The sequence below is a fragment of the Megascapheus bottae genome, chromosome 1 (assembly GCF_031878675.1).
Source record: "Megascapheus bottae isolate mThoBot1 chromosome 1, mThoBot2.hap1, whole genome shotgun sequence".
Taxonomy (NCBI): Eukaryota; Metazoa; Chordata; class Mammalia; order Rodentia; family Geomyidae; genus Megascapheus; species Megascapheus bottae.
Genome location: NC_143509.1, coordinates 89,348,620 through 89,372,887, shown reverse-complemented (window position 1 = coordinate 89,372,887; position 24,268 = coordinate 89,348,620). Strand labels below are relative to the sequence as shown.

Below are 24,268 nucleotides of genomic sequence, written 5' to 3'. Positions count from 1 at the left end.
AACTTTCTTTCTCCAAGAACATCTAAGATGTTATGTATCCCTAACAAGAACAGGCATTGGTTACTTTCAATAGCTTCCTTTATAAATAAGTCTATTATACCTTAATTCATATTTGGAGAAAAATTTGGCAAGCATAAATGAAAGATGAAAGTAAGGAGGAAAAAAATCTCTGAGAATATTTATTTGGCTTCAATAAATAGTTGCATGATATCAGAATGTTTTATGACTTAAAAAAGATAACCTGCTGACAAATACATCAACTGTATCTATCCAAAGAGCTAAAGAGGGACAAAGAAGGATAAACATGATTCTGAGGAGATAGCTCTATTTAAAAGAGAGAGACAAAAGAAAATAAAGAAATAATGTATTTAATCACGAAGTTGATCAAAACAAGGCTCTAGATGACTAAGAATAAAATTCTACTGATAGTAATTTTAAACTGTACCAACAGGAATGATGAGAATGCTAATGGCAGAAAGAAAAGTTACAGGGGAGCCAGAAAGCAGTGCTAAAAGGAGAAAATTAATATGGCACTGCTAGAAAAACCTGAAGAAAAACTATTCTTAGCACAGAAGAAGATTTATAAAATTAAAGCAGCCTAATATGATCAAATTTTATTATTCTGCTTCTCTGCAAAAATGTTCTAACTGCTCATTTGATCAAACTGTTCTTTGAAGCTTTCATCAGATGAGTTATTCATTTTGAAACACTGAGGTGTATTTAAACAGAAAATACCATTGTATTACTAGCATCACTATAGAATATCAACTATTATTTAATTCATATCTTGGAAATTTAACAAAAATAATGGGGTGTGTTTCCAGTCAATCTTTATATGAAGAAGTCAACCAAATAATTTTTAAAAACACAATTATTCACCAGGCATGGTGGCTCACATCTGTAATCCTAGCTACTCAGGAGACTGAGATCTGAGGATCAAGGTTCAAAGCCAGCCTAGACATAAAAGGACCTGAAATTCTTATCTCTAGTTAACCTCTAGAAAACGGGAAATGGGGCTTGGCTCAAGGGTAGTGCAGTAGTCTTGAGTTGAAGAATTCAGGGACAGCACCCAGACCAGTTCAAGCCCCATGACCCCAAACAGACACACACACACACACACACACACACACACACACACACACACACACAATTATTCAAAAGTCTAATTATCCAAAGTGCATAAAATGTGCAAAGTGTTTAGGACTTTTAGTTGATTGTAGCATTAAATTTCAGATTCCAAGAGTGAGTATTACTTTCAACATACAATAATATGTGTTATTATATTACATATTATAGTATGTATTAATAACAAATATGGAATACAGATATGCAGCTCTTCAATTTGTCTAAATTCATCACATGTGACCAAATCTATGCAATGTGAGAGAAATGGGGAAGTCTCCACTTATCTCATTGCATTGGTTTGGAGTTACATAGATTCTTAAAGATGATGCCTGTGGAAAGATGCATCAATATAGGCTTTTCATTGTATTTTTTGTGGGGTTGGGGTAAGTCTAAATATTGCCAAGGACTTTTGATTTCATTGTGCTTTTTGATTTTAGTAGTAGTATTGTCGTTCAGAAAACATTTCATATGCCCCAAACCATTACCTTAAACCTCTGCTTTCTATTGTCAAGTCATTTCCTGCTTTAGATTCTCCTCTCTGATCTTCTGTATATACATTCTATCTCCATTAGAAGCTATTGAATTGGGATACTACCTATGCTCTTATTGTGCCATAATTTCTCTTGTCCATTAGTACCTTTCCTTAGCCCTACTTCCTATTGCTGATTATTGTTACTTTGATGGCAGTTTAGTAGGCTATATGTGGAATAACATCCCTACTTTCAAACTATATTTCTCTGTGGCAAAAAATTATGTGCCCCCTTTGAATTTAAAAAATAAATCAATAAGTGGAAAAGTTCCTGAGATAATAATAACATTAAAACTGTTTCACATTAAATTAAAAACACTTTCACTAATTGTGAAAATGGTCATCTGATATGGGAAATTAGAAAAAGATTTTCAGAGATGAGCAGTTATGAATCTCAAATGGCCAAGTAATTCCTGATAATCATGTAATAAAGATTTCACCTGGAATTGGACAGAAAGGGAGAATTGACTTTCAGAACTGATCATTTTCAATGTTGTTTAGCCATAACAAAGATTTGTAGGCAAGGATGCAGAGCATAGATTAATTAAAAGATTTCAAAGTAAAGCATATGGATTAGCAAGCTTGTTGACATTAAGAAAGAACAAATGAACATTCTACAGCATTCAGCATGAGAGCATTCTTTCAACAATGATCTGAAGTCATTAATTAAAACTAGTGCAGTGTTCTCTCAGTGAAATTGCAAATTTCATTAAAAGGTGACTTCAAGATGAAACGAAAATAGATAAGCAGCCCTTTCTGAAACACTTTTCTACCTTAAATTTATTGTCTAGAATGCTCACAGTGTACCAGCTCTCAAAACTATGCCATCAAAACTGCTACAATGAATATACATTCCCAGGCTTTGCATATAATCAAACCAAAGTTTGATTTTTTATTTAACCATTTATTTTGATGTTGATTTGCCTTCTATAACTCATAACAGGCGCAGGTTATAGATCTGGAAATTATGTAAATGTGAAGCGACATGAAGCTCATTGAGAATGAAAGTAAAACCGCAGCAAACAAATGTCAATTTTTTTATTTTGTTATTAAAACATTTTGTATGTCTCTATGTTTGCTAATACAAGCAAGGTAAATTCATAATATCTACCTTTATTTAGTAATTGCATGCTTTGTTGTAAATTTTATGTGAGAATAATAAAATAAAATGATGGTTTATAAAAATAAGATCATATTCTTGTTCTGCCATAGGTTACTTTCTTCCAGAAGCATGTGGAATTTCAGCAAATCACCAAAGATATTTTCCCTTTGAAATTTCTTGAAACAAATTCTATTTACTGCATGTAAAAGACTCCGTTATGTTTCATTCATGAACTCTAGATAAATGAGTTGTGAAATAGATCTCTTCTAAAATTTGTCTAATGAAATATTCTTGGGAGAAATACCAAGGTCTTGAACTCAAACTTTCTTTACCATGTAAGCCACATTTCCAGTCCTTCCACATTTCTTTTTCTTTTGAGCAAAATGTCACTAGTATTTCTCAAGACCAGGCTTAGAATCACAATCCTTCAACCAATCATCTCCTATGTATCTTGGATTACATATGTGCTTCTATGTCTATTTCACTTGTTTGATATGATAGGTTCAAGGGGAGTGGTGATTACCTAGTAACCCTAGCTACTCAGAATGCTAAGATCTGAGGATCTCAGTTTGAAGCCAACCTGGGCAGGAATGTCCATGAGACTCTTATCTCCAACAAAGTTCCCCATATACACAGAAACGGAACTGTGATTCAAGTGAAAGAACTTTAGCACTGAGCAAAAGAACCTCAAGGCCAGTACCTAGGCCCTGAGTTCGAGCCCCATGACTGGTACACACAAAAAAGGTATGGAAGTCTCACTGACCTTCCTCCTGGGGCTAGGCTTGAACTAGAAATCTTCCCATCTCTGTTCCCTACTCTGGACCAACACTAATATAGAAATCCCACCTTATTCACATATTTCCTTTGCTCCATTTTGTCCAAGCATTATTAAAACTAATAATACATTTTAAAAATCAAACCAAATTTCATAAAGCTTTGTCAGTAGGTCTTATCATTGGATATTTAAATCATGGGATCTGGGTGTTTCCCTGCTCTTAATCTGTGAAAATATTCCTCCCCAAAAGTAAGTGCTGCCCCCAGAGCAAGAACTTAGGATAAAACTCCAAAGCTGAAACAGATACATAATGTACCTCATGTACTCAATTAAAATAGTAAACTGGAATGTTTAGATGGGGTAGAAGCTGAGTGTTGTAAGGGCACTGTAAAATACTAAGGTACTGTGATGGTTTATATAAGCCTGTAGTATACATAGTCACTTTAATGTTTATTTTTGCTTTATTTGCAATTTGACTTCCAAATTGACCCCTCCAAGTTCCTTCCCAGAGACCCTAGCGGTCAGGAGTATCACATCATCTTATCAGCCTCAGGCTCTTTGAACGCCCCTCCACCACCAGAAACATTCTGTCATTTACTCACCAGATCTCATTTCTGACTCCTCAGATCACTTCCTTGACAACTTCCACAGAAATTTTTCTGTGACAAACCACAGAGAATGTTTAAGGATTCTGCATCATTTCTACCAGACCAGTAAAAGGGCATTTCCCCTGGTGGCCCAGGAGAGATTAAAGAAAAATCCTGTGATAGGTTTCATTTAGACTACTGTGACTGGTTGACTGGTGCAAACACTCCTCTCTTTTTCTCTCTCCTTATATGTTTGGCTACATAGGAAGCTGCTCCACTGTTTGGAAAAGTTCTAACAGACATCCCTCTGGGCTACCACAGCCCTATCTCCACCCTGCCAGATATCAATGAAACAACTTTTTTTCAAGTGCTCTTGACTACTTTTGCTGAGCTAGTGGATGTGAATGAAAAGGAAGCTAGGCCATGGCAGGCCCAGCTAGCATTTCTGTGACAATGGAAGCCTCATGAAGGTGCAATCACATCTTAATGGCCAAGGTAGAACAAGACCTAATAGAGGGCAATGGAAGGATCCTCAAATGGCAATGGTAGCAGGAAGAATATATTGGAGCTGAAGCATCAGCAGGACAGCAGGGAGGAGGGCAAGATTCTTGCAGCAGGAACCAAGAAGCACAGACTGGGGCCAATCAACCAGGTCAAATCCTGGAAATAGACAAGAAAAGGAGGATACATAATCATCAGGAGCAGAGGGTATCCATGGGAAGAAGTAAAATAGATGGCAGAGGTGGTCGTGGTTGAAGCAACAGTCACAACAGGGTTTCTACAGGTACCCAAAGTACTCAAGCACTCAAGGTGAAAGTGACCAAGAAAAGCTGGGATTGGCCAGAAGAAGATAACTTTTACTTCAGGTGTCTACTTAGCTCTAACACTCAGAGCTTGAGGTGAAGCAAGATCTGCACTCCTCTAACAGTCAGTGGACTCAAGTTACAAATTCAAACCTGAATCCCCTGTGTCTCCCCTGTAGTTAATGGCATGGGCCTTCCTCTCTCTCTGTCTTATCTGTCAAATAGGTTGACTGTGACTGCCTGTTGGTATTCATTAAGCTACTGGCAAATATCTCCCAAAATAACAACATAATTGTTTCTCACCGGCTCATGGTTTCTGTCTAGATGGAATAAAGAAGCCCACTTGTTTGGTTTGTGATGGAAAAAGACAAAGCACTTGGCCCTGAGTGAAATACTGGTAGCTTGCTTGCAAAGCAACTTGCAGACTTGGTAAAGTTCATGCACTGGAAAGTAGCTAAACAAACAGGGTATACAGCAGGGGCATTAGGAAGAGTCAACGAGCAGAAGGAGAGAGTGGGACACAATAAAATGAGGAGATAGGTAAAACTGCTTATGTCACATAGATCACATGCCTAAAAATACCTCCTATCACAGAAGAACAAAAGAAGCCAAGACCTAATTCTAAAATTTAACTAATTTCAAGATGTGCATGTATTTAAATTATTCAATATGAAGCAGTGTCTGTTCAAGAATGTATACTCCAGAGTATCCCCCAGTGGGGAGCTTGGGAAGGGACTCTGCACATTATGGGCATTTTGCTGGATACATCTACCCAGGGCACACCTACTACAGACCTGATCTTTCAAGAAAGCAATGGAAAACCTCACTTTTGTTGTCTTACTTGTATCTAGATCTATGGGATGGGTAAGTGTGTCACACAATAGAGATGAGATTTCATTGCATTTTATTGGGGGGACATACTCAAACCATATCTAAATGATATCAATAAGGCAAGCAGCCAGCAACACTAACACTAACTTCATAACTTTTTTGACCAGACTGAAATCAAACAATGATCAGACCGATCTTTACCTTGTAAGTTGCTGGGATTACCAATGTGTATCACCTCTGTTAGAGGTAATATTTTTTTTTTTGCCAGTCCTGGGCTTGAGCTCAGGGCCTGAGCCCTGTCCTTGAACTTTCTCAAGGCTAGAATTCTACCACTTGAGCCTCAGCACCACTTCCGGCTTTTTCTATATATATGGTACCAAGGAATTGAACCCGGGACTTCGTGCATACTAGGCAAGCACTTTAACCACTAGGCCAAACTCCCGGCCCTTGTTAGAGGTAATATTATCATGTGTTTTCTTGAATAAAGCAAAGAAGCTATCCATCTGTGAAACTTAAAAATTCTTGTGCATGTTTAAAATATTTCAGTTGTTTTCTATGCAATGGCACAATTTTCAAAGTTTATGAAACAATTTAATACTTGAAGGCAGTCATGAAACAAGGAAGCAATACAAACCATTGCAAATCCAATAGTGATGTATTTCATTTATTCGCAAAAGTCTTTTGCTTAAGATTATTTGTGTTATGGGATTTCTTTTTCACTAATTTATCCAGTTTGTTTTATTTTTAAAGAGTATAAAAATGGGCCACAGGCTCCCTAGCCTTTCTTTCACCAGGCAAGATGGCAGATAAGATTTGAAAACTTACTGTCTGTAATTTTAAATTCAGATTTGACTGTGGGTTTCTTAGAGCAGGAAGTTATGCTGATTGCAACAAAATGTGAATAGTTAATCAATACAAATGACAACTTCAATAACAATAGCATGCAGCCACTCCACCAGCACTTTCTAAAAGAATCTTTGGTGTTAACATTCCAATGAATATCTTTTCAACATTTTAGCTTCTTGATAAATAGACAAGATTCTGTCCTCTATCATTCTTCTGTTGGTAGGGATTTCTTTATACTAAATGTCTCTCTGGCATTTTTTAATGTATTCTCTTAAAGCCCATTTACTTATTTTTATTTTTCTATCACGGTATTTGCATGGAGATAGCCAACAAATGGCAGCATCTACCTTTGCATTGCTTTTCTTTCCTTCCTGTGAACAATTTTTTGGGAGATCCTTGACTTTTATTTAGTTTTTAACCATCACCTAGTAGTTTACAACTTTTCACAAAGCATAGTGCCTTGATTTGCATAGCCTTTTTATTTCTTTTGTCTTCCTGATGCTCCTTTTGTCAGTCCTTTGCATGAATCTGCACAGTTGGCATTACTTCGCTCTGATTCTGAATTAAACCTATCAGGGGCTGGCTTATTTTTTTGCTTCTTATTTTAAGCAGAACAACATCATGAATTTTATGAATCAAAAGACTAATGAGCCCATCTGTCATATTTTTGTAAGAATGCCACAGTGAATCACTTTTCTGACTTTAACTGGCTCTGGAAAATTACTACATGTAAATAGACTCACTGAGATGTCAAAACAAGAGCGTGCATAAAAGAATTGCTATATAGTTTCTCTGCAATGTTTCTCTGGGCTTGGAGCTTTATTAGACAATTGGGAGCAGTCTGGGCACTGGAGTTTAAGCAAAATGTTCAAATTTGAAGAGACTATAAAAGAGTACTAAATGGTTGGAAAATAAAATCTTTTAAGTTAATAGAAGTTCTGTTGGTTGAATATTATCATAGAGGTAAACGGGAGCCTAAAGAATAAATACATGACTTCAGGTAACCCTAAGAATCAGCTGTAAGAAAACACTTAAAACATTTGCCTTTGAGGTGAGAATATATTGGCTTAGCTTCTGAGATTTTGTGAAGAAATGTTCTCTTAGTTTAAATACTTAGTGAAATACTACATCCAACGGAAACACTCTATGTCAAATATCACTGACTATAAGTAAACCATACTTTCACATATTCTTTTGTTTTGCTTGATGGTAAGAAATTCAGACTTTTTTTTTGCCAGTTGGGCCTTGAACTCAGGGCCTGAGCACTGTCCTTGGACTCTCTCAAGGTTAGAGCTCTACCACTTGAGTCTCAGGACCACTTCTGGCTTTTTTCTCTGTATGTGGTACCAAGGAATTGAACCCTGGGACTTCGTGCATGCTAGGCAAGCACTCTACCACTAGGCCAAACTCCTGGCCCCACAGACATTTTTTTTAAAAGAGGAAATAAAAGACAAAATTTCACTAAATGACCCTAGCATTGTGTGCATTTGTTAAGCTATTATCTCTTAATAGAAGATTAGGAAACCCTTATTTTATAAAATTCTTTCCTATAAAGTATATCCATGAGCCAAGTAAAGAAATGAGGTGTATGAAGTAGTAACTTATTCCAGAGATTAGGTTCTATGTAATGGTGAGTTTATACTCACAAGAGCAAAGATCAAAAAAGGTCTGGTTAGAAGGTCAGAAAAGGTCATGAGGAAGAAATCCAGGATTATTGTTAGCAATGTCTGTAGAAAGTGTTCACCTCTATATTTAGGGTGCTTATGCAATCACTGAAGATCAGCAGAGCAAGTCATCGCAAATTAACAAATGTAGCATAAGTAAGAGAAATTTTAGAGTGCTGAGCAAATCTTTATGGACAAAGTTAAAAACACAGAAGGGTAAATAAGAAAATATGTCTACTGTCCATAATTCATAAACTTTTTCATCAGTTATCATTCCACATCTGAATGACCTTGGGTGACCTTCAGAAGCAGCTGACATCCTTCACTTTAACACTGCATAAAAGCCTGGCTTGTACATAAAGAATCTATCGGAACTCTGGCTGATGTACTTGCAGAACACATGACAGGAACTGCCACATCAACAACTCAGAAGAAACCTACAATGATGCCCAGAGCTCCAGTATAAATCTTCCAGTTGCCATTTCACATCCATCTTCCGAAACTCACCAATATTTCTTGTGGCAGGTCCATCTCAGACTCACACAATAAATGTTAACATTTGAAAAATGAAATTGGAATTAAACTGAATTGACAAGCACAAAGCTATCGAATACAGTCTCTACACTTGGTGTACCTGAATTTATGTCCAAAGTGTGTCACCTATTATCCTTGATACCATAGTTTAGATATGTAAATACTTAGTGGCCACATATTTAAAGTGAGAGTAGCATTAACACCTGACCCATGGAGTTATCGTAATAAATAAACAAATAAATAATGCATATATACATACCTAGTTCCAAGAGTTATACAGAGGGCATATTTGGTAACATTATACAGAAATATCACCATGTGTGTATTGCTTCATTCTATCCTCTTTTTAAATGTGTGCTGAGAGCCCAGCATGGTGGCTCAGGCCTGTAATCCTAGCTACTCAGGAGGCTAAGATCTGAGGGTCGAAGTTCAAAGCCAGTCTGAGCACTACAAAGCCAGAGAGACACTGATCTCTAATCACCAGAAAACCGGAAGTGGGGCTGTGGTTCCAGGGGTAGGGCGATAGACTTGAGCTGAAGAGCTCAGGGACAATGCCCAGGCGGAGTTCAAGTCCCACACCCGACCAAAAAAAAAAAAAAAAAAAAAAAGGGAGGGGGGGGCTGAGGCTATAGTTCAGTGTCAGAGAACCTACCTGGAATTTGTGAGGCCCTAGATTCAGTCCCCAAGCATAAATAATCTTATGAAATGTTGTTTTGAGATCTCCTAAATTTCCTGTGTTAGAGTTAGAGTATACTATGAACGTTTAAAAAAAATCATAATAAGGTAAAATGTCAGTACAACAAAATTTTCACCTTCCCTCTTTTATCTGTTAAGGGTAATACATGGCTCTCAGGTCTCAGCCCAGAGGCAGATACTGCAATAGGCTGAGCAATTCTGTACCTGAAGCTGGCATTGTAATTTCAGTGGAGTTAACCAAAGGGCTGTGCCAGCAATCATTTTTCTCAGAGCAGCAAAGGCTGAAGATAAAGCAGATGATAAAATCTACTTAGAGTCTCCAGGAAGCTTAATCCATTATCTTCCTGAGAAAAGTTTCATATCAAAAAATTCCTATTCAGACTTTAAACAAAAGAGTAAAACCATTCCATAAATAGATTAAGAATGTATTCAAAAGACTCTGAGTACAATTTCCAAACAAAGGTACAGAAATTGCATATATCATCTACTTTTCTTTCATGAAACTGTGCGGTTATTTTACAAAAAAAAATAATACAATGATCTCTGCATGCCTAAATTTAAAACACTGATTAGAATTTTAGTACTGAACCCTTTGAATGGGAAAATGTTTAACTGACCAGTGATAGGATCATCTAGCTCTTCATAAGAACTTTCCCAAAGAGTTACTTTAATTATTAGACAAATACTAATTCTACCCTATTGATGGGAAAATTAAAGTTGAGGAAAATTAAATAGAAGTCATCCATGGTTTTAGGCTCACTCAGTCTTTTTGGTTAAGCTCAAAATTTGTATTCAGAAATCACTATTCAATGGGGCCGGGAGTTTGGCCTAGTGGTTAAAGTGCTTGCCTAGCATGCATGAAGACCCGGGTTCGATTCCTCGGTACCACATACATAGAAAAAAAGCCAGAAGTGGTGCTGAGGCTCAAGTGGTAGAGCTCTAGCCTTGAGAAAGTCCAAGGACAGGGCTCAGGCCCTGAGCTCAAGCCCAGGACTGGCAAAAAAAAAAAAAAAAGAAATCACTATTCAAAAGCCAAAGACTTTAAATTCTGTGCAAACTACCTTCCCTTTATTATCAAGATTCAAGTTGGAAGTACATAAGTCTTGGAATTCATTCAAATGTCAGATTGTTACAGGACATTCAGAATGAGTGCCTACTTGACTTGCTTAATGTATTAACTGTATTCATCTATCTTTACCTGATCTTTCATCAGAATTTTTGACTTCTGCTTCAAGCCTCCCAAGCTTTAAGAACATTAGCATGCATGTACATCACCTAGGATTAAAATAGAGCTTGTTACCTAGTAATTCTGGGGGGCAATCTGCATTCTTTATAAGTACCAATCATGTTCAGGGATTAGGCTTTGTGAGACAAAACAATACATTCTTCAAAACCTCTCTAGATCATTGTAAGGGATGAGATAGAACAATTGTGAAAAAAACATGGAACTGTGTTGAGATATGGCTGGAATCACAGCAGTGACATTTCTAACTGACCATTGCCAAAGTGACTTTCACATGTGGAATCCTACTCTTGTCGTCACGCTCATTGCCAAAGCCTAGAACACAGGTTTGCAGTTCTTCCTTCAAAAAACGCAACAAAAAGTCAAAGATTCAAAACTTTATTTACACAGAAACAAGCAAGATGCTGGTGGCTCATGCCTGTAATCCCTTCTCAAGAAGCTGAGATCTGAAGACTGCAGGCAGTTCAAGGAAGCCCAGGCATGAAAGTTTCTGAGACTCTTTTCTCCAAGCAACCACTAGAAAACTGGAAGTGGTACTGTGGCTCAAGAGATAGAGCCTTGAGCTGAAAAGCTCAGGGACAGCCAGGCTCAGAATTCAAGTCCCATGACCAATAAAAAGCAAAAAGAACAAAAGAAACAAGATCAAATGGTCCCGGGAGTTTGGCCTAATGGTAGAGTGCTTGCTTAGCATGCACGAAGACCCAGGGTCGATTCCTTGGTACCACATACTTAGAAAAAGCCGGAAGTGGTGCTGAGGCTCAAGTGGTAGAGCTCTAGCCTTGAGAAAAATCCGAGGACAGTGCTCAGACCCTGAGCTTAAGCCCAGGAATGGCAAAAAAAAAAAAAAAAAATAGAACGCAACTCTTAGTAGCAGCTGCACCATACTATGATTTAGTAAAATGCAAAATAGTACACAGATCCAGTCCAAGAAACACATAACAGAAATGTAAGAATAAGGAAGGACTGGAATGGTACCATAACCATGATAACAGAAAGGAGCCAAGAGTAGAGAACTTCTCAAGGATATGGAGATCCTTACATGTTTATTGTTATGCCCCACAAAGCTGATCCTATCACTTTCACAAACTATGGCTAACATAACCTCTGCTTTTGTGACTATAAAATCATTAGTATTCTCAAGAACAGGCTACAAGATTTCAACTTGCCCATTTGCTACCACAGATAAATATGATTGGAGATGCAGAGAAACATATAAATTATTTCCCTACCTCCCTCATCCATAGGTCAGAGAGCATTAGTCCAGTATTCCCCATACTGTAGAAACCTTCCAAACATACACACACACAGACACACATGTATATATATATACATATATAGATAGATAGATTTATGTTTTCCTTATATATATTTTTTCCAAAGCTGGGGATCGAACTCAGGACCTTGCATTTGCCAGTGTTTTCCTTATATATTTTAAGCATGTCCTGTGAATATTTCAATTGTGTATATTTTTGTGAAAAAATAGATACATTTATGTATGTATATATATATATGTGTGTGTGTGTGTAACTCTGTATATGTAAATCTTATTTGTGGCTATGTACGGAAGTGCATATTTATATGCTTGTTCGTGGAAACATATGGGTTGTTGTTCTTATTGACATATACAGCTGCTGTGGTAAAAGCACTCTTCTCATTACTTCCTAATATGGATTGATTCCCACTGAACAAGATTATCTTCTGAAAATCTGTACTGTTCTTGTCACTGAAGAGTTAATTTTCTAGATCACAAATAACCAATACATGCACACATCTGAGAGGCTTGGGCTCTATTTTTTCACAAGGTATTGAGAGCTTGAATTTAATTAAATTGTGAACACACAAAATCTGGTTCAGAATAGATGCTAGCTTAGGTAATAGGAATCTTAAAATATATCCAAAATAAGTCCTTTTATTTTTGCAGTCTCCTGCCATAAGAAGGAGATTCATTAACTGTTAAAAATGCGTATTTTAATTGCGTAATTGTGTTTTGGAACATCTCCACAAAATCTTTGCTTTTCATTTGTTATGTCTAGAGATCTCAATGTAGCTGTCATTGTACCTGCTTGTTTGAGATGGCAGGAATCTTATATGAGGAAAAGAGACAATGAAAGGATTGTGTAGAATGGTAGATGCTTTGGTTTTTGTAGTATGTTCAGTATGTGGACATATTTTGTTGAATTTTAAGTGACATATTTTAGAATAGAAAGAGTTTTAAAAGCATTAAAAATTAGAATTGCCAAATAAATGATAAGAATTATACATGTACTCCAAAAATCTTCATGTTCTTTTAGATAAAAATTGCTTTTAGATAAAAATTGGCTAAAATAATGCAATAACAATCAGCATCATTTTCTATGAAATATTGTTTTATACTTATTCTAAGTTGAGGTTATTAGTTTACATAAAATGTTTATTTTAGGGTCAGGAATTTGGCCTAGTGGTAGAGTGCATGCCTAGCATGCACGAAGACCTGGGTTCAATTCCTTGGTACCACATACATAGAAAAAAACTGGAAGTGGTGCTGAGGCTCAAGTGGGAGAGTGCTAAGCCTTGAGAAAGTCCAAGGACAGTGCTCAGGCCCTGAGTCCAAGCCCAGGACTGGCAAAAAAAAAAAATGTTTATCTTATTATTAGTCAAAATGGAAATGTGCATATCTGTATGCTATTGTGTTTGTGAAGAGAGAGGATTGGTGTTTTTTGTGGGCTGGTTTGTTTTCCAATGCTTTAGGAGGTGCTTCAAAGACCTTGAGAATCTATCAAAAAGTTTCATATGTTGGCTACATATAATAGGTCCAAAAGTTAAACAATGGCATCCTTATATTGTTAAAGTTTGTTAGGCATATAGATGTATCACAGGAAATCTTAAATGACTACGTTGCTAGTAAAGCATATTCAGGGAGAGGTCTTTTAACAAAAACACAATTTTACCTAAGACATGGAGTCCAAATTAGGCCAGGAAACTTTAGTTTCCTTCGGTTCATGATCTTTTATTGGGATCTAATGCTGGAAAAACAAAACAAAACAACAACAAAAAAGAACAAAAGACCATTTCCTTGGGCATGTTTTAATAACATGACAGTAAAAATTTAGCAAGTTTAAGCAGAAAACTTATTCTAAGGAAAAGTACAACTTGATTTAATGCTCTGGTGATGATGGCAGGGCAATTAGATAAAAGAGCACTGAGAAAATTTGACATGTAGGATCACTCTCTTTCAATATCAAAAAAAAACTTTTAACCTCCAGGCAGTAAGATGATTAAAGTTAAGAAGTGACATGGTGAGAAGATAAATCTTGCCTGAGCTACAGATGTGGCTGGCACAACAATATAAAATCATGGGCTTGAGAATTGGTTAGGATTCTGAATACACAGGGGGTTTCTTTGAAAATGACCTAAACTAGCAGCTGATAGAGAAGAACATGCTGATATTTTTTCAAAGCTCCCTACTAACCAACTAAGATGCTATAAAAAGTGCGGTAACCCCTACTAGGAAAAAACAATCTCTCCCAGCCTAGTTCATTTTTCTCTCCTGCAATACAGGTCTATTTTTGAATACTGTGGTGAATAGAGTTCTTTCCTTCAGAACAGTTAAGTGCTATGCAGTTCAGCATGTTCTGGTATAATACCTTTTATTCAAAACTTTCATAATCCACTTTACAGATAAAAGTAGATTAGGGAGATATGCTTGGTGAGAGCTTTCATAAGGCAAGCTAAGAAAGCACATGTGGAGCAGGAACAAAAGAGTGAAGAGCTAGGTAGCAGAATTTGCATTAGCAAAGGGAAAGTAAATATGGCTTCCCTATAGTCAAACCAGGGTGGATGAGAGCAATTGCCATGAAAATGGAAGGTCAGTGGAAGACATGAAGAAAAAGATGTGAAGAATATTTTAATAGAAATTATCTCTGATTTGACGATATGATTTCCAGGTAAATGTCTGAAATAAATCTAAGATAAAAATCTTTCTTATTTTTAATGTGCATGGACAAAACTCATATAGTTTCTTTTGAAAGAAAACTTAAAATTATAAAGTCATGACCTTCAGAAATGGAAATGATCTCAAGAACAATAGCTTTGTTCTGAAGATGAGAAGGCTGAAACTTGGGAAGGGTTTTAGTGACATGCCCAAAGTTGCCAAGTAGAAATCAACATCTATGTGGAAAGGTGGGGTTCAGACAAATGTATAGCATTTTAAAAGAAAAAAATATACATTGTAGACACATTTAACTGTCCACTGGACAGATGTGACCTAAGAGTCTAACTCCTGCATAGACAGAGCTCCTTAAAGTGACCCTCATTAAAGAACTAATAATCAGTCTTGATCAATGTGGAAAAAATATACATAGATACATATACCTAAATATATATATCCTTTTTTAAATGGAAAATATGTTCATACATAGTGAACTAGTTGAAGAAGTGTACTTTTGTACGTTTAAACAGAATATTGTACTGCATAGAATACTTAAGGGCTTTCTTTAATGTTAAAGTTGTGTTCAATGAGATGTAAGCAAAGTAAAAAATTGCAATAAATTGAATTATTCTTTTAAAGATTTTAAATATACTTATATATTGAATTTTTGTAAACACTAGGTTTTAAATGCAAGGCAAGATTCATTTATTCTCTTAACATTTCATTGTGTATGTAAATGATGTTTATCTATTTGCCATCTCAAAAATACCATACTAGTTCTTTTTTATGTATTTTTATTGTAATTAACAGAGGGGTTTACATTATATTCACCAGATAGAAGGTGCATTACTTCACAAACATTGATACCCTTTCTCATGTCTTGGTCCCCATTTCCCTCCCCCCACCCCGCCCCTTATCTTGTTTTCCCAGTTCCCTGTCTGCTTTCAAATAACCAAATAAGCATGTATAGAATATATCAGATAACAAGATAAAATACTGTAACCATATGAGATAACCAAGGGACAGCAAATGAGATGAGAGATAACATACTACATTAAGGACATCACTCATTATATGGCTTTTGTTTCTATATCTTGGAGGTCCTTTCATTTAGTGTCAAACGATATGGCCTTATGTATCTAGGTTTTGCTTTATTGTAAATCTCTGCTAGGAGAATCCAAGGTTTCTACTGATTATGACAAATGAGGGAAACCACTGAGCCTATGTTCCTTTGAGTCTGGCTTACATATGTTTTTTTCCTAAATCTTTCCATTTCCTTACAAATGCGGGGATGTCGTTCTTTCTGACAGCAGCAGAGAATTCTATTGTGTATAAATACCACATCTTGTTGATCCACTCATCAACTGAGGGGCATCTAGGTTGATTCCATATCTTTGCTATGGCAAATAGTGCTAAACACAGCAATTCCACTACTTGGCATTTACCCTATCATCCAGAAACAAGGACATACTAAATCCACTAGTTCTTCTTTTCCATTTCTTTTCTTTTTTTTTTTTTTTTTGCTTTCTGTAGTTTTCCCTACCTGTGTCTAAAACATTCAAGTGGAAATCCAGAAATTAAAATGTCCTGAATATTAAATTTCACATTATACATAGCAGCATGAAAACTTGTACTGTTCTATACCATTCTATTCATGATTTAATAAATTCTTTTGTTTAGCATATTATTGTACTCAATACATTACATATCTAACACCTCAGGCACCATTACAGCCGTATCTGCTGTCTCCGTGTTCCTGTCCTGTCTCCTGTCTTCTGCTCTCTGGGCACCTGGGGCCCCACATCAGCTCTTCTTTGGAGCTGAATTGGGTTTTTGTTTTTAGTTGATGTTGTTTTATTTTTTATTTTTTTGGTATTGTTTCTGTTTTTCTTTCCTTCTTGGGCTTCATGGCTCAGTTTCCTAAAGGTGTAAAGTGTGTTTCCTAACACTGTTAAGTGTATTTGCTGGCTGCTGGTCTTGGAGACAGGAGTCCACCATGCAGTTGCCAGCCTTTTAATAAACACTTCTCAGTTGGCTTCTCAATATGTGGCTTCTCCATTTTCTCATTGTACAGCACTTCCATATGTACTTAACACTTAACAAATTAATTTCACATCATTTAACTTTAGTCTACCACTGTATATATGCTTGTGGAATTGGTTCTTTGTGTAACATTTCATTTCCTGATTGACACATATAATTTGTTTGTGCATTTTTTCTTTTGTATAATGTTTAAGCACATAAAGCACTATATGTTTGAAGTTTGTTATGTGCACGTATTAATATACCACAATGAATTCCACCTCAGATACACATATAAACCAGCATTAAGAAGTACAAAAATTACTTTTTATTCCAGTTTATAAATACTTAAAACTTCTCCTACATTTTTTGAAGCTTAACTAGTATTACAGGGAGTGCTAACTCATTATTCAAATGTGCTAGATTGCCCAGAGCATTTAATTAGAGGAATTTAAGGGGAGATTGGTTTGAATGTAGTTAGTTTTGCTTTACATTATCAAATTGTTCTTCTCATGATTATTTTGATTTTCACACTCCCAAGCAATAGATGGCACTTTCACTAGCATGAATGCTTTTAATATTTGAAGAACTACTTGATGAAATAACTTATTGTTTTTTAAATTTTAATTGATATTCAGTAATGACTTCCCATCTTCTTCCCTTTTAGATGTCAAAAAAGTAAAACTCAAAAATTCCCCATGATTTTTCTGAATTGTGTTTGTTTCAAGGGGAATCTTTTCCACACTCTGTTTATTTTTTAAAAGAATTTATTAACATTGACTTTTACATCATATTTCAAATGTCATGTTTAAAAAGCACGTATTCAAGAAGGGAATATCTATATACAATCAGTGGCACTTAGGTTTTTAGAATATAATTAAAATTAAGCTGAGGGTTTGTATGCCATAGGTACATATTAATCTATGTAATGAAAATTATGTCTACAGAGTATATAGCCAGTCTGGCCTATTGTTAGAATCATTCCTTCTCAAACAAATGAAATGAACTATATTTCCAGGAACTCCAGTGCTGTCTCTGATTTAAATTCATTATAATATTTACCAACACATAGTAATTACATTCAAAATAATGCACAAATATTTTCAATGTGCTTATTTATATCATACTTTTGTCAGTGGTACAGGAAAAAAGCAGTTATTGCTATTTTTAGCCAAGAATAATTTCATAATTTCAACATGTTAAGGATTATCAATCTAGAACTTGCTTGTTACTGGCCTATTTTTCTACCAGAAGTCAAGCAAAGTAGTTTACTTCACACTAAATTTGGTTTATGTATGGATTTACATCTCATCCCGGGCTCATTTTTATGCTAGATGTGAAAGTTTCAATGATATCTTCAACTTTATTTACCAGAAAAGAGTTTTTGCTTTTCACATAAAGCATATGTCAACAATTATTAACATGACTATCTTAATTTGTTCTCTTCTAATAACTTGAATATTTAAGGAGATAAGCCCAGGACAAATGAGCAATGTCTTATTCATTTGGAAATTATTCCTAAAATAGAAACAGACTATTCCTTCTAAGGCAGCTACTTCCGTATATGCATAGTTGTGATTAGCCATTAAGAATGACAACATGAAGCAGGGCTTGGTGGCTCATGTCTGTGATCCTAGCTACTCAGCAGGCTGAGATCTAAGGATTATGGGTCAAAGCCAGCCTGGGCGCAAACGACCGAGAGACTCATCTCCAGTTAATCACTAGAAAACCGGAAGTGGTGCTGTGGCTCCAGGGGTACTGTTGAGCTGAAGAGTTCATGGACAATGACCATACCCAGACCCAGAGTTAGGGCAGTAGCCCAGGCCCAGAGTTCAAGCCCATGACCCACCAAAAAAAAGCAGGGGTAACCATATGATACCTTCTTTAAGTGGACTTTACTTAAGGTAAATCAGCTTCCATTGCATAACTTTCCATTGTGTAACTTCACTACCTGTACCTGTAAACTTTCGGTTTATATGATCAGAAAGAGACAGAAAGAGAATATATTAAAGAGAAAAATACTCTCTCTATAAACATATATATTGTTACATCTGTGCCTAATTTATTTTTCAGATTACTACATCCATGTACAAATCAGATGATTTAATAATGACCTTACTGACACAGTTGTACAGGTAAGGAAATCACTCCATGAAACTCAAGTGCTTGTACCTGATGACTGTAATCAATCATGGATCCTAAGTTTTTCCATTAATCCTCAAAACAATAGCTATTCTTTGTTTACAACATGACTTTAATTTCATTTACATCAACAATGGCCTGTCTAGATAACTACCATTTACAACTGTAGGTATCATTACTCATTCATATCTTTTTAAAGATTAACTACTCTTTTTAAAGCCACTTACTGCACATAGACAGCACAATGCCAAAGGGACATAGACATCATACTGACCAGAACGAGTATGAACCTAGTGATTTTTTTTTCTTATAAGACCTCAAAATTATATAGATTCTCACCTTCAGTGCTGAGATACCCATTTTACTGATATAGAGTAAATACATATCTATACTATCTCATGGTATAAGGCTTCAAAACCAAAAAATGGGGTCAAAAAGAAGTGCATCTTCACGGCCTCCTCCCCTCAGCTGGTATGAAATCATGTTTGCTGCTCTCTTTGCCATACTAATGGTAATCTGTGTAGGTGTAATTGCTGTGTCCTGGATCATAGTGGAAGAATCAGAGGAAGGTAAGCAATGCACTCTGATGTGGAAGGTATTTCACCTCAGCAGTCCCGTGAATCACTGTGTTCATTGCTGTGGCTTCATTGCAAGGCATCTTTGTTTCATGAGATGCCTCTCTATGCTACACTTCGTAAGAATAGGGGTATGGAATTTGAAACTTTACCTAGAATTTGAGCAGGAGATTGAAATGTTGTCCTTTAATTGCTTTAAGTGAAACATGTTGTGCTTCAGTTCAGCAAATAACATTTCAAATTTGCAATCATAGATATATTTAAGCCACTTAAACCACATTGACTAGACAAGATGTATGGAAGTTAATGAAGTTTTACTGCTTATTTCTGTAAGATAATAACCTTTGTTCTCTTATTAGCTCAGTTTTTATTGTGGCTCTGTAAATAAGTAGGAATGTAGATTAAATTTCATTATGTCTGAGTGGTACCTTATAATAAAAAAAATTAAGCCTGTACTGTTTAAAACTACTTTCATTTCTATTAACTGCTTTTCAAAAATTTCAAGTGCAATATCTTGATAAGAAAAACGTTTAAGTAAAGTGCTTCTTCTGGTACTATATTTTATATGAGAGAAATCTGAGGCAAAAAAATTTTAAGGGATAATTTACTTATGATTTTATCATTGGTAAGGTATCAGAAGTACAATTCCAAACTAAATAATACAGGTCATAGTTCTCACTTATTTACTTCTTAAAAGCATTCTTTTCAATAGCTTGGCATAAAAACCTGAATGCAATTTGAGTCTTTGAAAAAGTGACATAAATTACAAAAACTTATATCAATTAAACAATAGTAACTGAAATAAATGCAAGTTCATTGTTTGCAATCATTAGTTTGACTGTACTTCTCGTCAGCAGAGCTTGGTGACTATGACCGATGGACCTTGAGTTATAAGTCAGCCACAATGGTGTCCAAATTCCAGATCTCTCAGCTAAAGCAATTCATATCTGTGGAAATTTATCTTAGTCATTCTAACCCCAATTTCCCCATTGTGGAAAAGAAAAACTATCATCTTCTCATACTATGTCACTATAAGGATTTTGTGTGTCAATGACATGTATTTCAGTGAGAACTATTTATTTTCAATATGTAATAAAGACAATATTCTGAAAAAGATCATGCAATTGGCTGTTAGTTTTTCTTATTCAAATAATGTATTTTCTGAAGTGTTCTCAGTAATTCCTTCAGTAAAGATAGTCACCATCTAATGCCAAAAGTCATGCATGCCAATTTTATAATTTCTAGAATGTAAAATAGAGCTTCAAAGTGAGGTTTCAAAGCAACTAACATGCGTACTGAAATCTTCACAGCAATAACATGTTGAAAACCAGCTGTGTCCCTGGATGTTTGGGCTCAAGAAATATCTAAAAGCAACTATACAACTTTTAATGGCAAAGTTTTCACCATGTTTTTTGAATCAGTTTCTGTCATTGAAAGATTCTGATTAGTACCTTGTCATCCAAAAAGAATCTCAATTTTAAAAAAAAAGTAGGGACAAGCTTATAGTATAGATTAGACTTCAAAGAAAAGAAAAGGGGCCAAGGAGTTTGGCCTAATAGTAGAGTGCTTTCCTAGCATGCACAAAGACCTGGGTTCAATTCCTCAGTACCACATACATAGAATAAAACTGGAAGTGGTGCTGAGGCTCAAGTGGTAGAGCTCTAGCCTTAATAAATTGAAGGACAATACTCAGGTCTTGAGCTCAAGCCCAGGACTGACAAAAAAAGAAAAAAAAGAGATAAAAGCAAATATACAAGCAAACAGGATGAGAAGAAGGTAGATAACTGATTTCAAAACAGGAACACCACAAAGAAAATCAAGACCTACTAGAAGAGCAACATAATCAAGCAAGAACTTTACTTCTGAATCTTAAGCCAGAATGTACCTATTATGTCTTATTCATAATTCACTGTTTGATTTCCTTTTTCAAATTTAATTTTATTGTCAAAGTGATGTTCAGAGGGGTTACAGTTACATACATGAGGTAATGAGTGCCTTGCTTTTCAAGCATTGTTATCCCTTCCCTGGTTTTATTCTCACTTGCCCTCCATACCAACTGCCCCCATCATGTTATAAAGTTCATTTCCAACATATTGTCTTGTATCACTATTGCATTGGTTCACCCTCACTGATTTCTTCTTCATTCCTGTTGACACAGAATTTGGAAAAAGCCATAAAGCAAGAGGGATATTTAAAATAACGTCTGGAGCTACATATAATCCTAATTTGCAAGATGAACTCTCAGTGGATTTCAAAGTACTTGCTTTTGACCTTCAACAAATGGTAGGGATTCTCTCCCTTCAGTGGATTTAAATTTTTATGATTTTTTATTAACTTTTTTTATTAACACTTTTCAAACTCTTTTTAGATAGATGATATCTTTCAATCAAGCAATCTGAAGGATAAATATAAAACCTCAAGAATTTTACAATTTGAGTGAGTATGATTTTAAAAAATCATTGATATTTGTGGAATTATGAACTTTTATTTTTTGCCCAAATATATAAAATAGACTCACTGTGTGCAGGAAGAAAAGAAATCCTTTCTTATATTTGAGCATATTGTGAGAACCGAGAAAAATCACACAGATAATTTTTTTTTGCCAGTCCTGGGCTTGAGCTCAGGGCATGAGCACTGTCCTTGGGCTTTTTCTCAAGACTAGAGCTCTACCACTTGAGCCACAGCACCACTTCCAGCTTTTTTCTATGTATGTGGTACTGAGGAATTGAACCCTAGTCTTTGTGCATGATAGACAAGCACTCAACCACTAGGTCAAACTCCTGGCCCATACGGATAAATTTTTATTTCAGAGCAAATAATATTTTTGGTAACTGGTAATATGTTCACATGTTTCTTCTAAGATAAAACTTTGGAGAGACATGTGGAGGGTAATGAAGTTGAAAACTTTACCACAGATATATACTGTTTAATTTGTTATGAACATATTGAAGAGGGATGTCAATTATTAATAAAATAACAGTGTCTTCCAGCATTATTGTAAATTACAAAAGAAGAGGTACTTACTTTTATACCTTGAAGACAGAAAATTGTGCTTGAGAAAATCAAGTGTTCAAAAGTTTGACTTATTCTTAGAATAGTAAAATACTGATATAATTCACAAAGGATACTAGAATCTAGAGTATGCATGTGAGAGTGTTTGTATGTGTATTTTATATATGTGTAAGTATGACTCGTGTGTGTGTATGTGTGGTGTGTGTGTATAGATACCAAAGCAGTGAAAAATCAAGCTTAGATTCAAGAAATTATCACGCTAGTGTTTGATTATTTGTTTCCCAGAGGTTGTTTCCCCCTGAGTGTGTCTTATTCTACTCATTTCCTAGACTGCCTTCAGCTTTTTTGCAAGAAAAGTTCATCCATTCCATCACCTTATTTTCTACTCTTGCTTTTAACCTTTATAAAATTAACACTGATGGAAAACTTTTGACAACACTTCTTCATTGAAGAGTAAAAAGCACCTTATTTTACATCTAATTTTTTTTCCATTGTGACTGAATTTCTGTCCAAATTTGGTAAGAATTGACTGTTTTAACAGTAACCTAATTGTCACTTTAGTACACACGACAGACAAGGTAAAAATGATGTGAGGAGACTACAGTGACCATACAATTCAAGTATTTTAGACTTATATCTAAATACTGAAATTGTGTGTGTGTGTGTGTGTGTAGCCAAATAGCATCGACCAAGATCTAAATGTCTATTTTCTGAGAATGAAAATTGTTTTAATGATTTTTCTGTCTCTTCTACAATATCAAAATATCATGATTGCTCCAGCTGAGTCAATTAGTGCAATTTTAGCAGAGCACAGTGGCTCATGCCTGTAATCCTAGCTACTCAGGAGACAGATCTGAGGATCATGGCTCAAAGCCAGCCTGGTCACTAAAGAACCTGAGACTGTTATTTCCAATTAATCACTAGAAAACGGGAAGGGGGGCTGTGGCTCAGGGGTAGGGTGGTAGCCTTGATCTGAAGATCTCGTGGACAGTACCCAGGCCCAGAGTTCAAGCCTCATGACTGTCACAAAAGAAGGAAAGAAAGAAAGAAAGAAAGGAAGGAAGAAAGAGTGAGAGAAAGAGAAAGAAAGAAAGAAAGAAAGAAAGAAAGAAAGAAAGAAAGAAAGAAAGAAAGAAAGAAGAAAGGAAGGAAGGAAGGAAGGAAAGAAGGAAGGAAGGAAAGAAGGAAGGAAGGAAGGAAGGAAGGAAAAGAAAAGAAAAGAAAGAATTTAGTGCAATTTTTATTTGATATGAACTATTTCCTTGGAGTTTCTGTAGTGTCCAGAAGTTAGCCTTTCTTTTATTTTCTGAAAATATCTTCAGCTCTGGCAAGGAAATAACTTTAAAATCCTATAAAAGATACATACATTAAAGAGAATGTAGAAGATAACATTAAAACCCGTGCACAATGAGTAGAAGTAGAGCCATCTGAATTTGAAATGTTTTCCTTTATCTTCCAAAGCAGAAAACTGACTCATTCCAAAGATGAAGGGAAAGTAGGTACTTTATTTACAAATTAAGCAAAATAAGTCTTAGATTGGCTCTGAAATATTGTCTCAAATATTTATCTTCTCAATATAGAATTAGATAAATCTTAATTTAGTCATACATTCATTCTCTCATTTATTTAATACAGAGACATGCTTGCCTAAAACCAGATAATTGAATAGGTTTTGGGAATACACACAGAAAGAGAATATTAACAAGGAGCACACCTGATAATAATTATTCAGACATTCTTTCTTGGGCTGATATACTTAGAACTATTTTATTTTCTTTACTTTCCTTGATTTGTTGTTGTTACTGGTAGTGTGTGGTTTTTATTTTGGATAAAAGTTTTGATCTCCTTCCTACAAAGAACACCTAAAAGTTAAGT

The 24,268-nt window shown here is 35.5% G+C and overlaps 1 protein-coding gene across 1 annotated transcript in view; it reads left to right on the top strand.

Annotated features, from left to right (window-relative positions):
• The first annotated feature begins 19,230 nt into the window (after positions 1–19,230).
• The window catches only part of Tmprss15 (transmembrane serine protease 15), a 93,699-nt gene continuing 88,661 nt past the window's right edge, over positions 19,231–24,268 (top strand). Inside the window, exons 1-3 of the mRNA XM_090333295.1 lie at positions 19,231–19,375; positions 21,540–21,664; positions 21,750–21,817. Of these exons, the coding sequence (XP_090189421.1) occupies positions 19,231–19,375; positions 21,540–21,664; positions 21,750–21,817 (338 nt within the window). The remainder of the gene's footprint in view (positions 19,376–21,539; positions 21,665–21,749; positions 21,818–24,268) is intronic.